Below are 18,997 nucleotides of genomic sequence, written 5' to 3'. Positions count from 1 at the left end.
CCACCAGCTGCCGGTCCCCCCTCCCCCCCCCGCCGGCCCGGGTCCGCACCTCCCTCCTCTTTCTTCCCTTCTTCTCTTCTCTTCTTCTTCCTTCTTCTTTTCTTCTTCTTCTTCCTCAGCTGCTTCTTCTCTTCTTATTTTTCTGCAACAGTGCTGGGCTCGGTCCAGCACTGTAGTAGGCCAATGCTGGGCCAAGCCCAGCACTGATACTAGTGATCCATTATCCTTTTTTATTTTATTATTTATTTATTTAGGTATTTCTGTTTTAATTAATACAAATAGATTTAGACATTATTTATTTTAATAATAATACATATTCATCATTATGATTATTGTTAATTAAAGTTTATTAATGATTAATTAGGTTATAAACTATTACACATAAATATAGGTAATACTTATATTTATTTATTTATTTACTTATATGCATATTAGATTAATAGATAGATTTGTAAATTATAATTATTAGATTTATATTCTAATATTCTTATGATATACATTTTAAGTAATTCTATTAATTTATTATATATTGTTATTTTTGTAACAAATAAACTACTAGGCTTATGTATTTATTTATTATTTTATAAAGTAATCTTTAATTAATCAAGATATAATTATAGTTAGGATTTCATCTATATTTTTATTTTTATTTTTATCTGTAATTAAAAATCTAGCTAGTAATAAAGATAAGTAGAAATCCTAAAACCTTCTAAATCATCATATATTATATGAACGGATTTTAATCAGATAAACGGCTAACATCATACTACTTAAATAATTTCAGATCCCGAACCCCCCTGTTCAAGACCCCGTGGACTTAGCTATCGAGACTTGATCGTTATCGTAGCAGCATGAACGAGTGGTGATTTGGTATTTGCAGTGGGGTGAGTAGTCTTATCCCCTAGACACATTTCTCAAATTAGATTATATTATATATTATGTACATGCATGTTTTGGCCTCCAGCATGATTATATGACTTTATCCAGAGATGATTACAGTCGAGCATATTTTTATCATGCATAGAATTATGCTGATCTTGAATATGAGTATGATGATGATAAATAGAGATGATTATACTATTATGATTTTGTGTCGGAGTGATTTCTAGTATGAGTGTGCATGTGATAGACTAGCAGGAGTATGCATATGTTAAATACATGGTTGGAGTCTACATTGCATCATTTTTCTCTTGATTCCTATTCCACCTAAATTTCTATTATGCATTGACTCGTTATCGTACTGGATATATGCATGTGATTTAGCATTTAGAAGGAAGACATGAAATGTGATTGATAGGATAGTTGATAGAAAGCGTGAGGATACCCGAGTAGGCGCCAGGGTTAGGGGTGCTTGGAGTGATGATTATGGTCGCTGATATGCGATATCTCGTGGCTCATGTCCGAGGTCAGTTGAGTCTGTGCGGACAGACAATCGGACACATGCCATTCGCCAGGGCATATGTGGCAAGTTATCCTCACGAGGTTTCTATCAACTATGTGGGGTGCCCGGTCTGGATGGATGTTGATACCCTAGCGGGTGGCGGGGTATGATTATATTTGAGATACTCTTGTGGATGGCAGAGTATGCTCTGAGCCTCCAGGCATGATGTTGAGGTCGGGTACCGGGTGTTGACTGTGCACAGTGGTCTAGTATGATGATATTATACTGAGATATCGGTAATGATTGTAATGTTGAGAAATGCATATGATTTTATTATCATTTGGTTACTTGATTATCGAGTGATCAATATGCATCATATATGGTTGCATTTGATATCATAGCATAGTCATGATCGGTATGTATCATGTGTCATATTTGAGAGAGAGAGAGAGTTGTGATGATAGTATAACATGGAGATCTGTTTACTCATTGTCGAGGATTATATACTTTTATCAGTTATGACATATTATCTACTTTTTATTTATATTATTGAAGATACATTCACATATTCATTCATGACATGATGCTCTTTCTGATTTATATTATCCAGTATATGATTTACTCTCTGTTTGACATCACTAATTCGGGGTAAGGTCTATTCACTGAGTCTTTTGCTCATGATTCTCTTTATTTCTTTTCTAACCCCCCCCTCAGATATGTGGTACGTGATAGCGACTTGAGATATCTTGAGAAGATATTTTAGAGCGATGATGAGGTGAGCTATAGATGTGAGACGGTATAGATAATAGTTTATATAGAAATTGAGTTGTACCAGTATTTGATATTTGTACTCTTTTGTATTAGACGATGATTTGTATAACACAGGTCAAATCATAGTACTCTTGTATTAGTTGTTTTAGTTGTATTTTGATGGTTTGTTATGGCCTGTGTAGGTCCTGCCAGATTAGATAGTAGCATAGTATATATTATTGTAGACTTGGATATTCATGTGTTAACAAATTTATTTGGTTGATAATATGATTTATTTGGTTTTGGATTATGTGAGTATGAATATGTTAGCAGGTATTATTTGATGATGTCTTGATTATATGTGCACAGGAGTGTATCTGTGTGTGACGGGCCCCGCCCGACCTATCGCGTGCGCCGCATGTGTCGTGTGGGCGCATGGGCGTGCACATGCCCGTGTCGGGCTGGGGCATTACAGATGGTTTGTGAAATATCTGGCCTCATGCACACCATCACGTACTTTAGGCTTCTAATTGCGCTTACATATGGTACCTTGGACATGAAATTCCTCTTGGCATCTGTACTAGGTGACATAGCTGCACTAAGTCTGAAATGAGGTGCCAATGGTATACTCACTAATTATTTTACTATCAATACCAAACTGTTGTAATACCTTCTTCAAATACTGCTTCTGCGTCAAGCATACTGTCCCCTTTCTTTTGTCTCTTCTGATTTCTATGCCGAATAACTTCTTAGCTTCTCTAAGATCCTTCATTTCAAATTCTTTATGCAATTAGAACTTCAATTTATCATTCTCCACCTTCCTCTTATATGCTATCAATATATCATATACATATAAGAGTAAATAGATAAATGATCAATCTTAAAGCTTTCTAAAATAGACATAGTGATCATACTGCCTTCTTTTGTAATTTTGACTCCGTATAAACTGATCAATACATTTATACCATTGCCATAGAGACTCCTTTAGGCCATATAATGACTTTTCAATTTGCAAACCAAATTCTCTTTCCCATCGACTTTGAATCCTTTTGGCTAGGTCATATAAATGTCCCCAGCCAAATCACCATGCAAGAAGGGGTCTTCTTGTCTGTCTAAATTAGCTCTAGATCAAATTGAGATACCAAAGCTAGTAAAATCCGAATGAAGAAATGTTTCACCACCGGAGAAAATACTTAATTATAATTAATTCCCTCCTTTTGTGCATATCCTTTTGCCACCAATCTAGCTTTGAATCTAACTCCGCCTTTCGATTGAGGATCTTCCTTCTTGACATATATCCATTTGCATTCACTTGTTCTCTTCCCTTTAGGGAGTTCCACCAAATCCCAAGTCTTATTCTTATCAAGAGCTTTCAATTCATCATTCATCGTCACTTTCCAATTTGCCTTTTCGATATTCCTCATGGCCTAGGTAGGTCCCCAAACATCTATATGAATATAATTCAAGACGCCCTTGGTTCGATGCACTCCTATAGCAAACTTGATCCTTGTTTGCTTGCTCAAAACACAGTATTTGTAAAAATCTAATTTGAGACTCTTCACGCCCTTTAGCAATTCTTGTCTTGACAAGCCTTGCAAACTTTTCTCTCCTACATGCCCCAACCTCATATGCCATAATCTAGTAGTGTTATCCGCATCAACCAATTGCTTGAAACCTCAGCTACACTTCCAATATCTGTAGAGCTATGCAAGAAATATAGATTTCTTTTTCTTATACCCTTCATTACAACTAATATGCTCCTAAAGGAATCTTCAATGCTCCATCTCTCAAAGTAATGGTAAAGCCCTTTGATTCCAAAACACCAAGAGAAATGAGGTTCTTCTTCAATTCCGGTATGTACTAAACTTCAATTAGTTCTTTCATAGACCCATTATATAGCTTTAGGCCGATGGTGCCAATGCCTTCAGCTCTACATGGGCTATCATTGCCCATAAATACTACTCCACCTGAAATTTTATCAAAGGTGGAAAACCAATTCCGATTGAGACACATATGGTATGTGTACCCGGAATCTAATATCCACTCATCTGTGTCACAAGCAAGAGTCGAGCCTATTAGGACATTCTTTGAATCCTCATCATTTGAATGTGTCACATTTGTCTTTTGAGGTTTCTTTAATAGGACAATCCTTCTTTAAATGCTCTTTGTTTCGACAATAAGAGTTGATCTTTTGCAGTCATTTTTCTATTTGAAGATGCACCCTTGATTTTGAGAAAAATTTACCTCTCTTCACAAATTTTCTATTTTTCGATCTACCCCTCACCGTCAAAACATTTGATGATGACTCATGAGTAGCTTGCTTATCTAATTTCCAATACCCATTGTTAATAAGTGTATTTGCAACATTATCATAATATATAGAGTCATTTCCATATAGCAAGGTAGTAATGAGCTAGTCATAAATATCCGGCAAACAGTTTAAAAGTACCAATGCTTTATCTTCATTCGAGATCTCCACATCCAAATTTTGCAAATCCGCAAATAGTTTGTTGAAAGAGTTCAAATGCTCAGCCGTAGGTGTTCCAATCTTGTACTGAAACTTGAAAAACTTTTTCAAATAGAGCCAATTTGCCCTTAGTCATAAATTTGCCCTCGAATTTCTTTCCCAAGTTCTTGGCCAAATTTTCATTCATTACAAAGTACTTTTGATTTTTTTGCTAAACAAAGTGAATAGTGCTACATACGTGTTGGTTCATCTACTCCTATTCCTTTTCTGATAATTCTTTGGGCTTTGCCTCCAAGGTGATGTCCAATTTTTGATAGAACAAGATGTCCATCACTTCATATTACCATATTTCAAAGTGGTACCATCAAACTTCTCTACTTTAAATTTTGCATTTGAGATAATTTTTTTTATTTGAATGATTTCCATATTTTGGCAAAATTTTCCAAATCCACACTATTCCCAAAATTAAAAGCTGAGGTTTGAAACCTTGAATCTCTAATACTAATTGTTATGCTAAACACCAAATGGGTGAGGGTAGCAGAAACAAAATCTTCACCTCGAAATGTAACTAATGGAATAGTAATAGCAAAACTAACAACTTGGGAAAAAACTCTAATATGGTGCTAATAGTGATGGAATAGCAATAAACAATTTCTAGTCACGTATTAAACACCCTAATGCAAGTAATCTCAAGAATGAAAGCAATGGTGACAATAGAGAGAGAGAGAGAGACAAAATTTACATGGTTCGGCGATATGCCTATATCCACGAGCTTCTTCCTTCACTTGCAAATCTCTAATTACAAATAGTTTTTCAACTCTAATATCTCTCAATACATAGTGATTAGCTCTCTTAATATATCTTTTAAGCATAAAAGCCCTAAAATCCCTACTTCAGTATTTATAGGGCTGACTTAAAGTTGGGTAAATCCCACGGAGCGTTCGAACGCCCGCAGACTCGTTCAAATGCCCCTGGAGTTTAAATCTAGAACGCAGAATTACGTTCGAACGCTTGTGGAGCTGTTTGAACGCCTACAAAGTGCAAATAGTCTCGAATTTTTGCATTCGAATGCCTCCAAAGTCCATTCAAACGCATCTGGCATAGCAAAATGGAACGCTTGATTTGAGCCAAACTTCAACATATTATGATCGAGATGCTTCAGTTTAGCAGATGCCAACTAATTTAGTTTACAAGTCAATACCAGGAAAGGATTCCTAGAATATTTATAGAAGATAACTCTGCTTATCTAGTAATGTGAATCTACAAAGAATCAAGCTTTAATGCAAGAATTCAGCAACACTTTAAGATAAGCAGCAATACTCTTTTCTTAGGTTGCTCGCGGCCGACCAAAAGTAAAACATATAAACGTGGGTGTAAATTGTAACCATAACAAGCTGTACACTAACAATAATTCAGATGATTCAAACAGGATTAAATCCAAGCACTCTCAATTAAATTAATGAGAGTTCCAGCCAATCACCTTCTTTACTTTTTCCTCGCATCAAAGCTTAACACAGTACACAGAATACTTCAAGCAGTACTACTTGGAACACTGCAACCGTCAACTCTCTTCCTTTACTAACCATATATCAACCCACTAATCTCTATCAAACTTTAATGCACCAATTATTTTATATTTGTTATACTTGTCCTTACCAACGTTGCAACTATTTTATACATGCAACTATCTATACATGCAAATAACCAATTAATTTATTCAAATTGTTATACTTGTCCTTAATGACATTGCAACTATTTTATACATGCAACTGGAGATTTTTTTGACCAAGTATACCTTCATATGATCATAATGACACTTAATATAAGATTATCCTACTTGATTTAGTATAATGGATTTTAGGATTTTAGATGGTCGGTGAGGTTTTTATAATAAGATTAGGGGTGTCAAATTAAGTGAGCAGCTTGGAATCAGCTCAGTTTGACTTAAGTTGAGCTGAACTTAGCTAGAGCTGGTTGCTTAGACTCAATTTAATATAATATTTATTAAAATATATTATATATAAATATATTTATAGTTATTAAAATTTTAGTTTATTGGCTCTCATGATTATCTCTAACTCTAACTCTAATCTTAATCTAATAAAATTCTATCCAACAAATCCAACCTCCTCGATCTACCGTGACAATCAGGTCCTCCGACCTCTTCCTGCAGCCTCCTCCTCCTCCTCCTCCTTCGCCTCCTCGAAGGGCAAGTCACCGTGCTCAGAGAAGATATCATAGTACAATGGTGTTGGTCCCGGACGACTGGCATTGAAATTGATGTTATCTTTTCTTTTTTTCTTTCCACTGATTTCCTTCTAGAATACTTGTAATGTGAAGGCTGTTGTCCCCGCAGCTTCCTCCTCCACCAATCAAGCTAGGGCTCGGCTCAAGCTAAGTCTTGAGCTCGGCTTGAGTTGAACTAAGCCGAGTCTAAATATTAAAATTAAGCTCAAATATAATATTCTTAATTTAAGATTGAAGAGAAAATTTGCAGACTTTGACCCAAGAACACGTTTTTCTTCCATTGGATTAGGTGGCTATCTTGCTGGGTTAAGATGGAATAGAGTTGGATTTTGATGAGGTCAAATTCTAACTACTGCCGACATGATTAATTATTAAACAAGTTGAAAACATGAATGCCAGGATTTTATATAATGGTCACATATAAGGACGTGAAAGGCCTGTCCATTTTTTTTTTTCAATTTACGTGTATACTCTTACTCAAAACATTTGGAGAAAAAATAATCAGTTAATAGACTAACAATGAAGACTCAAAAGCTTGCAGGGGTGAAACTATTTAAAGTTCTTTGAAAGTCTCGCAATATTTAATTTTTTAGATTTAGTGTCTTTAAATATAAATTTATAATCACTATGCAATGTTTGAAATCTTAGAATTTTTGCCAATGTAGAAAATTATACTTTATTTGGCCAGTCTAAAAGGGCTTTTGAATGCTTAAGTAGTCTAAAAGGGCTTTTGAATGCTTAAGTAGAGATAAAAAGAAAGAATTTTGGAGCAAGAGAAAAAGGCTTTTGAGAAAGCACACCTCTCATTCTTTTCTTTTTTTGGTTACATAATTTAATATTTCTTATTTGCATTTGTCTTGAGTAATTAATTACTCACTATTTCTAACATTGTAGTTTTTCGCCAAATTGGTAATTGCTATTAGCTTTGCTAATACTTTGTTAATGTCATCCAATGATATCGTATTTGTTTTTGTTTTAGGTTTGGATTACTTTAGCTTTCCCCCACCCCTTTGGACACAACACTTGGTTTTGCACATTGGTGCATCTAGTAGGACCTTATACTTAAGTGGATATATATATTTGTTTTCCATGAGATTTAATATGGACCTACCTTTTTTCTTAAGTAGATTTACACGTGTTTTTTTTCTTTTTCTTCTGTTCTTTTATGATGAAGAACTCAGGCAAACACATCGTTTGTTCTATTCACTTATGAAACGGATTGAAGCAATATAAGACAGGATAGATGTAGATCCTATGTTCTGTAAGGATCTTATCAGTGATAAAAGTATTACATACACTAAAAGAACAATATTACAGAGTTCTATATATCATTTGAGAGAGATCTTAATAATCAATCTTCTAAAGGTATGATATTTTTTCATGGCTGCACATCTATCTAGGTTCAAGGCCTGTAATGGACACCTCATTTCGTGACACTACTGTAGACTTCCTCAACCTCTGGTTGCGTCTAACACCATGTGTTTCCGAGACGATGCTGCTCTGTCTGATGCAAAATGCAGGTCTTGAGGGAGCTTTAAGCGACACAGTCTCGCTGCTAAGCATCACGACGACCATCGACATCTTAGGCCTCTCAACTGGGTCTTCCTGAACACATAATAGTCCAATATGGATGCATCTCAGCATCTCACTTCTTGAGTAATAGTTGCCCAAGGATGGATCAATTAGCTCTGTGGTTGTCCCCGCTCTCCAATGCTCCCATGTCTGCATATAGTTTCATTAATTTTGCATATAAGGCTATCATTTGAAACCATTAGTATTATGTCCACAAGCTTTTAAAGTACTCACATAGCTCAAGAGGTTTTCACCCTGCTCAGAACCAAAGTAACCATTGTTTCTCCTTCCGGTCACAATCTCTAAAACTAAAACACCAAAGCTAAATACATCTGATTTGGTCGAGATATGCCCACACATTGCGTATTCTGGTGCCATATAACCACTGCATAGGACCTGAACTTGTTATCTAGAGTACACTCTGTAACTACCTGTGATCAGAATAAGGATAATGTTGAAGGTTGCTACTTACAATGTCCCAACAATCCGGTTTGTGATGCCTTGAGTTTGGTCCCCTCCAAAAAGCCTGGCTAGACCAAAATCTGCAATCTTTGGGATCATTTCCACATCTAACAGAACGTTGCTTGCCTTGAGATCACGATGAATGATTTTTAGCTGCGAATCTTCATGTAGATAAAGGAGCCCTCGAGCAACTCCATTGATGATCTTATACCTCTTTCCCCAATCTAATTGGCTTCGTCTCTCATCATCTATGATTCAAATATAACAATTGGCTAAGTTATACATAATTTCTAGCCGAAATGATTTTAAAGGCCTGTTAGATTAATGGTATACTGAATGCATAAATTTCCATTAGGCTAGCTCATGACAGGGTAAATTAAGATGTGGCAGAAAAGTAGTACCAAAAAGAATGGTGTCTAGGCTTCTGTTAGGAACAAATTCATAGACAAGCAACTTCTCTTGCTCCTCTACGCAAACACCTAAAAGCCTTACAAGATTCTTGTGCTGAAGCTTGGCAACCAAAATTAGCTCATTTTTCAGCTCTCCTAGTCCTTGCCCTGAATGCCTTGATAGTCTCTTCACTGCTATCTCCTGTCCATCAGGGAGGAATCCCTAAGCAGAATAGAAGGTTAGCAAAAATGACATGTATACATGTTAATAATAGTCTAAATCAAATAAGAAAATCTGACTTTGAATTACAATTGTATATTAAATTAGATACTATGATACCTTATAAACTGCACCAAATCCCCCCTCTCCAAGTTTGTTGAATTCGGCAAAGTTAGCTGTTGCAACTCTCAATGTTGACAGATCAAGAAGCAGTGACTCAACACTTTCGATATCCTCTGTGTGAGTTTCATCTACTGAAAAAAGAACAGACATCATCTCAATATTCTAAATAATACATACATTACAGTCACGAGCAAATTTGTTGATGGCCTGTGAAGTTATGGTTGAAAAAATACAGAAGTTATTGCTTGCTTTATACTTGTAATCTTCCTCCCAAGGCACAGTCATGAAAATTTGATCCCATAACTTCAATTTCATTACTTGTGGAACCTCTACAATAATTTTTAAGTCGGATAGTGTCTACAGATAAAAGTTCACTATTTCTAGATAACTAAGGATATAAAGAAAATGCAAAAAGATGCAAAGACAAAAATAGATCAGGAGAATATAGGTTCCCTGTTCTCTAGAATCTTGATAGACTCTATTTAATAACATCTCATTTAGAGACAACCTTTTACTTAGCTGATCTTTTTCTTTTTTATATCCCAAATTGCCCTTCCATTTAATATTTCTTAATGGAACAATATGATATTAAATTAATGATGATATGTTGCCTGGCCTCCGGATGTAACTGAGAAAATGTACTTGCTACAAGACACTTCATAAGAAGGTTGAAAATTTGTAATACTCACTTTAGGAGATTGATTTACTGCACGCTATCAATAAAATAAATACAAAAAATAAAATGTGAAAAAATGGAAGACTGAAAGATCTTTATGTAGAAAAACTCAAATCAAATATAAAATCATGGATCCAAACTTGGATCTAAATCAATCAACAAAATCTATAAGACTTACAAAAAATCTACGGATCACGCGTCAATCTCTACGACTCAATCTATAATAATCTTGCTCACTAAATCTCACGATACAACATTTTCCATGATTGATTTTTTATTTTCAGTGACTCTTAAAGTTCATCTTTCCGTCTCAATGACCAATGAGATGTTTTGAAGTAGATGAGTTAAGTTGAGAGCCCATCTTCGTCTAAAACCATAGGTGATCTTCAAAAGTCTCCCTGAGGATAATGATGACTTTTACTAGGGTTGGATTTAATAACCCTTACGTACCTACTCTAGCAAAGGTATAAAAACCTAAATAAAAGTGTCCATGTAATATGCAAAAACATAGGTGGGCATATTTGAACCTAAATCAAGGTTCCTAGTTTTGGCCCTAGCCGATCCCAATCCTAGTCAAAACCAGGCAGGTTTCGACTGGGGTATCAGTCGTTTTGGCCGATTCCAACCGAAACGAATGGGAACGGGTCAGATCCGACCCCGAGGGACATCAATAATTGATGCTCCCCCACCCTCCTACCTCTCTCTCTCTCTCTCTCTCTCTCTCTCTCTCTCTCTCTCTCTCTTTCTATCTTTCTCTCTCTCTTTTCTTTCTTTTTCACCGGCGACTGAGTAGAACTCTGGCGATCTCAATCTCCGGCGACATTCTCCAACGAAGATCCGACAACTTCGACCTTTGTCGACCTCAGATGAATTTCTTTTTTTCAATTTCTAATTCCTCTCTTTTTCATTTTTTTTTCACTACGCACCTGCTGCAGCTGCTGTGGTGAAGTAGCAGCACCAGCAGCAGGGTGCTGCTGTCGCTGCACACTTGTTCCTGTGCACCTACACCAGTAGCGCCTGAGCAGCAGCAGTAGCGACTACTGCTATTGAGGACCTGAGAGGTAGAGAGAGGTGGAAACTGGAAAGAAGTAAAGAAAAAAAAATTAAGAGGGTTTTATTTTTGTAAATTTTAAGTTATATTTTTTAGTTACAGAGTTAAATATCAATGGCTCCAAAATAAATTTCATATGATAGCAGAGTGGAGAGGATGAGGAGGGCAATGAAAGATAGCAAAAATATATAGACAGAGGAGAAAGAGATAAGAAGAAGTATTGGTGGCAACTTTCAGAGATCTAGATTAGTTTTATTTATTTATTTCGCCGTGTCCTATGCCGTGTCCGTGTCCTATATTTTCAAATTTGCTGTGTCGCCGTGTCCATATCGTGTGGTGTCCATGTCCGTGCTTTATTGTCAAGTATCTTCTACACCACATTTTTCTATCATAGATTGTACTTGGTGCTACACTCCTCTATCAATCATGTCTAATATTTCCATTGTTGTTCACGTCATTCATATGCCCAGACGAGATCATCACTCATCGCGTTCTATGTGCGCTCATTGTAGTTGCCACGATCATCATACCACTTGCTACAATAGTCTTCCTCCTCCGCTTGATCCTCACTTTGGCAAAAAGAGATCAAGAAAGGACAGAGATGCCTCCACTGGACCGCTGCCCCAAGTACCGGTCCATCTGATCATTCCTCTGGTTCCACCTTTAGCAGTGCACAACTCCAATAAATTCATCAGCTCATTAACAGAGCCCTCAACTTTACTGGTGCCTCTATTCTTCTGGTATGACTAAATCCTAGACTTTATTCTAGCACTTCACATCATAAGCATTCACTACTTTACTCATACCCTTCTCGCCCTTCCTCATATTCATGTTGCTAATAGAATCCATTATCGTATCTCTTATATTGGTTATATTTCCACCAGTCTCCAATTTCGGCCGATCCCGATTTGGGCCGAAACTAGATCTGATACAAGCGGTTGATACGACCGATACATATTGTTTTTCCGGAAATAAGCTTTAGCCCTTCAGTAGATGTATACTTTATATGTTTTTCACCCGTCTGATATCATGCCTGTCAGCTACAAAATAGATTTTCAAGGTCAAAAATTGACCTAATAGATTTATTGCCAAGTACAAAGCTCGTCTGATTGCTTGAGATTTTACTTAGGAATACAAGATAGACTATGAGACCTTTGCTCCTATTACTCAAATGACTTTTGTCCATACTCTTCTTGCTATTGCTTCTAGCCGCTAGTGGACTCTACATCAGATGAACGTGAAGCATGCTTTTCTTCATGGCCTTCTTGACAAGGAGGTGTACATAGATCCTCCACTTGGTTTCCCCACTTTTTCAAGTCATATTTGTCGCTTGTGATGAGCCATCTATGGGCTCAAGTAGGCCCCTTATGCCTGGTTTGATCAATTTTAAAGTGTTTCCACATATTACGAATTTCAAAAGAATCCTTCTGAGCCATCCATATTTCTAAGGTCTTCTACTTAGGGTTGGATCCTTCTTCTGTATGTCGATATGATTATCACTAGGGATGACTCGGTCAACATTCGCACTCTTCAGCAGCATCTTCAGCACTAGTTTGAGATAAAGGTCATCGATAATTTTCAATACTTTCTAGGTATTAAAATTATTCTATCATCTTATAATCTTTTGTTGTCCCAATAAAAATATATTACATACATTTTCAGTCATGCCACCATCATTGATACTCATCCCGTTGCTACCCCAATTGAGCTTCATGTGAAGCTTTAGCTAGATGATGGTCAACCTCTTCTTGATCCAACTAGATATCGTCAGCTGGTTGTGCCCTCATCTACTCGACCTTTTACCCAGTCAAATATCTTTCATGTAGCTGGTCTTGTCACTCAGTTCATGAGACTCATCGATCTGCTCATTATGCTCTCCTCATGCATATTCTTCGATCTTTGAGGCACTATCACTCGCTCTCTTCATGCCATCTACTTCTTTCTTAGAGTTGCGGGCATATTTTGATGTAGATTATGCTAGTGACAAGTGTAATCGGAAGTTCACTATTGGCTTTTGTATTCTTTTGGGAGACTCCATGAATTTCGCACACTAAGATTTAGAGATACCTATCTAAAATAGACTATGGTGTCCAAATGTTGTTTGAGCGTACCAGTGGCGTTTGAACGTCTCCGAACGCACCTACTCTCAGTCTGCAACATTGTGAAGTTGTTCGAACAAGGCTATTTGAACACCCAATCCAAAGGCTAAGTAATCCTCCAAAAAATCAGCTATAATAAGTAGCAAACCCAATATCCCTCATGAAGTAATTGGATCAAAGTCCAAACCATATCACACATGCTTTCGGCATAACCATCCTTGCTAATAGATATATATACATAGACACTTTCACATACTAAGATTTAGAGATAAACCAAACTCATATCTAAAGTAGAATCATTGAAATAAACCAAATGTCAGTGATGTTTGAATGGTTGGAAGGGCATTCGCACAGACCCAACCTATAACTGTGAAACATGATAAACATTAAATTTATATAGGGGCATTTGAAGTGAACATAATATTGTAATTTTTCTAAAGTAGCATCTGCAACTTGTTTAAACCCTTCAAAATGGGTTCAAATGATCAAACGAATGAATTTCGGTACGAACAGTTAAAAAGGAATTTCCACCATTCGAGCAGGAATGTTGTTACTGCATCGTCGTGGTTATAGGCAGTTCCAATTGTATTAGTTCAAATATCTCCAAAATAATAAAAATAAAGCCTTCCTTATCCCATCAATTGCAAATTTTAAGGACCGAATGCTACAGTTTTAATAGATCCCGACCTCACGAGCATTTTCTGCATAAATACGCACTCCTTCAAGGCTTATACATAAGGATTCCAAATTTCAGCAATTTTTACCTAATCTAGTCAAATCTGTCTGTAACAAGATCTGGACATCAATTGAGCCCAATTAATATCTAACTATACTGGTTAAGTCTAAATAAGAGTTCGTTAATTTTTTTCTTCCCAAACAGATAGTACTTAGTAGTAATAGTTCATGATGCATCATACACAACTTACATGGTAGTGCTAGATTTCTTGATGATCTTCTCTTCTTCCTCCAGAAACAAATGCAAACTAGGAATAATGCAGCCAGTACAGATATTACAATTGCAATAATTCTGCCAGTAGAAATTTTCTTCTTCTTCCCTGCAATTTTAGTTAGTCAATCACAGTTGTTATCCATCTGAATAAAAAAACAAAACAACTTAATAATAAAAGAAACCAGATCCTTTTCCTTTCATTTCTTTGGATAGAAATGCAGTTCTCAAAGAACAACCCATGAAATATAATTCATCTCCTGAGTTTGTATTGGAAAAAAGAAAATGTTCTTAGGAATTATGTCGTGCACATGTGACATGTTTTCAGAGAACAGCATGCCAAGAGAAAATCAATAATCCTACTTTGGATGGTGGGTAGTGTACATATGCATCAATTGACCTTCATATAGAAGTGCTCAGAATGCTTGATGAATAATAATTTTGCAATCATGCTTCAAGTTTAGTATTTATACAATAATATACATACAAGATACATCTGTATGGATATAATATATAGACACATAGACAAGTCAATATATAATTATGCAAGACTACTCATCATTCCTTCCAAACTTTATTATCACAATTAGTAGTAGTAATAGTAGCAGCAGTAATAACTGCAAGTGTAATACTGATAATAACAATAAAACTGATGATTTTTGCTGACAATATCAATAGACAATAGTACTTAATAGTAATAGTTATAACAAGTAAAAAAGCAATAGCAATGACAACAAGTGTAGGAGTTGCATAGGTGGCTGGGTGTCATCATATTAAACAGGGCCTCGTACTTTTCTACTACTCTATCTCTCATGCATTCATCACCTCTTCCGTTGCCAACAAGACCAGGGAAGAAACAGAATCAAATATCAATCTTGACTTCAGATTTCCAAAGTGAAGAGAATACCATGTTCTCTTATAGCATGTCCAAATGCTATTAGATTACATGAAACCATAAAGACAAATACAATTTGGAGGACATAACAGTCACAATCAGGTATATATGGAAGATGCTTTACAACAACCAATTGGATCACATACTTTAGGATTAATGGAGACTTCAGGGTAAAATGACAACAAACATTAATGTTGTAACAATTTTCAAGGATATTTTATGTGGTGTTGACTCTCAAGAAATGCCATTTATGCATGCGATGCTTTGAGAAGGATTATTTCATAGCTAACAGAATAAATAATCCAAACATTAACTAAAAGAGTTTGATACTCTCCTCATTAAAGATCCTGAAATAGTTGAATATTTTAATCAAATATTCTCCATCGTTAACATATTGAGCAACGATGGCCATGCCACAGGCACGGACCATGCCAACCACCAACCGGCACGTGACGTGCCGCGGCACTTGCCGGCCGTGCCGTAAGAGGAGAGAATAAAAAAAGAGATACTTGCCTTCGCCTTCGCTGATCGCCTTCGCCGTTGCAGTCGCCCAAGTGCTTCAGGTGCCCTAGCCCGAGAGGAGAGACCGAGAGAGAGAGAGAGAGAGAGAGAGAAAAGAGAGAGAGAAGTTATTGGTTATAACTTAAGTTGCGGAACCGGAAAGAGAGAGAAATCGAAAGAGAGAGAGAAGTTATCGGTTAAAACTTAAGTTGTGGATCCTAGCTCAGCTTGACTCGAGAGTGTCTTTTTTTCAGGCTCGAGCTCGATTCAAGCTAGGAAAGCCTAGCCCGACTCAACTCGGGCTCAGCTCGATGAGGCTCGATAGCTCGTGGGCTGGTAAAGAAGATGAGTTTGGAGCTTGGAGATGGCTAATGAAAAAAATGAAAGAAATTGGGCTCCGTTTTGATCTTGTTCCACTATTTTAATTATATCTTTTCATCCAAATATCTGATTGATGTGAAACTGGAGCCATTAAAACTCTATCTTGTGATGCTACCATCAACTAAATTTTCATAATTATCTTATATCCCGAAAATCAGTCTAGATCTGGTCCATAACACTCGAGCTCGATTTGAGATAGGAAAGCCTAGCAGACTCCGCTCGTGCTCAGCTCAATGAGGCTCGATAGCTAGAGTGGGCTAGTGAAGAAGATGAGTTTGGAGCTTGGAGATGGCCGATGGAAAAAATGAAAGAAAGTAGAAACCCTTGCTTTGCCTGCTTCCTTCCTTGCTAATTGGAAGCAAGACTCACACATCTGAAACCCACAGCTGCATGGGAATGTTGCAGAGGATGATGATTCCAAAGCAGAAGATGCATATATTATATAAAGATTTTCCTTCTTTTGACTCAAAACATGAATCAACAAGATATGTTGATGTAAGAAGATATTCAGAAGATATGTTGTATTCCTTTTTCAATGAATGCACAACTTTTAGATGATGGTTTGACACAATAAGCTAAGCACTTAGCCCTCTTTTTCCGAGTAGAAGAGATGTTCAATCTCTCCTCTATTCACTTTTTTTTTTCCTTGCTCCTTTTCTCCTCCTATCTTTTTTTCACTCTCAAGAAGCAACGGGTCGTTTTACTCTTTCAAACATAGACTTCTCAACCATTTTTGCTCCAAATGAAACCGATATGGTTTTGTCCACAGTCAAAAAGGAAGAAGAATCGAGAAACCTTCCACGTTCAGTTAAGGAAAGCAAAGCAGATAGAAGACCTTCCAGCGGGAGTTTGGAGCTTGGAGGCCGATGGGAACTTGGAGATGGCTGATCGGAGCTTGGAGATGGTCGATCGATGAGGCCAATGGGAGCTTAGAGCTTTGAGATGGCCGATCGATGAGGCCAATGGGAGCTTAGAGCTTTGAGATGGCAGATGGGAGCTTGGAGATGGTGGATCAGAGCTTGTAGACCAAGACCACCAAATACCGTTTCGGTGGCGATGGTCGACGGGTGAATGTGAAGATGAGTTTCCGTAGTAAGGAGGATTTGGGAAGATGAAGATGGTTTTGACGGTGAAGGGAGAGGGTTTAGGGAGATGAAATGGTTTCGATGGTGGGTTTGGGGAGTTGAAGGTTGGAGATTTCAAGGAGGGATTTTTCTTCTCTAATATAGATCATACCAACCCGTTGGATCTTATTTCTTCTCCCATGTAGATCATACTAAAGAGCTTTTTTAATAGTCGTATAGCCCACTAAATTTAGTCCATGTTCTAATTTATTTATACTTATTATCAAATAGAGTTTAATTGACTGTAGTCATAATAAAGACATTAAATTAATCAGCATTTTATTTCTAAATAAAAAAAGCTAATCAATTCAGTATTTTTATATGGTATATATATATATATATATATATTTTTCTTTAATTTAATTTTTTAGCCGTTCAGGAAGAAAATATTTAATAATAAAAACGCTAAACTTATTATCGTTTCTAAAAAAAATAATCTATTTCGATTAAAAGAAAAAGGGTCAAGTTTTTAGTCAAAAAAATCCAAATTTTAGTCACCATACCTTATCCCACCAAATCAAAACCCTCTTCCTAAATTTACTTTTTTATTTTTTAGTAAATCTGGCTTGACTTACTTGCTGGGGTAGGGCTGCTGTCTTGCTTCGTCGGCGATGGAGCTGCCGTGTTTGGAGAAGTTGTCGATGGTGGAGATGATGACAACTCGTCGACTGCCGTAATATTGTAGAAAGGAGACAAATCATACCGAATGATACAGTTCCTTGCAAACAACCTCGCTTCACCGCTCGCGTTGCAACACTTGGGAATCTCACTGCGGTACTTACTAAGGCACCGGAAGCAATCGTCCTTGGATATGTCCCTCGTGCACTGGACCAGCCCATAGATGTCATCAAAGCTACTATAATTCGTCGATCCGGCTGCAAACATTAGGGGCGATTTATGAGCAGCCTGGTCGACAAGAGTCTCGATCAATTGTCCTAAAGTGTCATCGAACAATTGCGACTCCGTAGCTGAACTGTGAGCAAAGACATAATAGAACTCATCCGAGTAGCCAAAGAAGCTTGTATTGGAGTAGCGGAGGTAGCAATAGTCGCGCGATATCTCCAAATACTTGCTATTCGGGCAAATAACGCCGGTCTCATTGATCGCCGTGCTGAGGCACGTCCGGCACTCCCCGAGAGACAAATCACCACGGCATTGGGCAAGACCGTAGACTTGGTCGGGATTTTTGCCGATTGTGACGCTGGAGAACCCGGACACAGAGGCAGCGGAGTAGAGGGAAGAGAAGAGGAGGTCGAGGTTGGTCTTGAAAGTGCTGTTAGCTGTGTAGTTTTGATCCTTCGGACAGTTGATGGAGAATTGGTAGTCTGGTGTTTGTGACTCGGTTGTGGGACTATGGAGTACGATGACGAACAGGAATAGTAGGTGGAGAGGCTTCCGCAAATTGGGAAAGAGAGGTAACGCCATTGTTTCCTAGCAGCGCTCATGATCGATGCGAGATAAACCTATAGATATGAAGAGGCAATGCTATGCAATGAATGAATGGACGGAATGGACGGGCAAAGTCAAATGAAAACTTTCCAAATTCCAAGTGGTCTGTAGAATAATAAATGTTGAGGTTTGAAGAAGATTATTTTTTTACTTTGAAAAGTAGTCCATAGACAGATAGACTAATTCATTACATATAATTCAGATCACAGTAAAGGTCATCCGGAAGATTGATCCAATTATTACGACACCACCAGTTTAGATAAG

At 37.1% G+C, this 18,997-nt stretch overlaps 1 protein-coding gene across 1 annotated transcript; it reads right to left on the bottom strand.

Moving 5' to 3' along the window:
• Positions 1-8,028: 8,028 nt before the first annotated feature.
• Positions 8,029-18,769, bottom strand: LOC140758862 (cysteine-rich receptor-like protein kinase 6). Its single transcript, XM_073095234.1, has 7 exons — positions 17,860-18,769; positions 14,364-14,492; positions 9,609-9,742; positions 9,281-9,491; positions 8,890-9,127; positions 8,652-8,802; positions 8,029-8,567 (listed from the first exon to the last, which is right to left on the bottom strand). The coding sequence occupies exons 1-7, from the start codon at positions 18,707-18,709 to the stop codon at positions 8,238-8,240; spliced, it is 2,043 nt and encodes a 680-aa protein (XP_072951335.1). The 5' UTR covers positions 18,710-18,769; the 3' UTR covers positions 8,029-8,237.
• Positions 18,770-18,997: the final 228 nt, after the last annotated feature.

The sequence above is a fragment of the Typha angustifolia genome, chromosome 4 (genome assembly GCF_048772165.1).
Source record: "Typha angustifolia cultivar Huaian chromosome 4, ASM4877216v1, whole genome shotgun sequence".
NCBI classification, from domain to species: domain Eukaryota; kingdom Viridiplantae; phylum Streptophyta; class Magnoliopsida; order Poales; family Typhaceae; genus Typha; species Typha angustifolia.
This window is presented reverse-complemented; position numbering and strand designations above follow the sequence as displayed.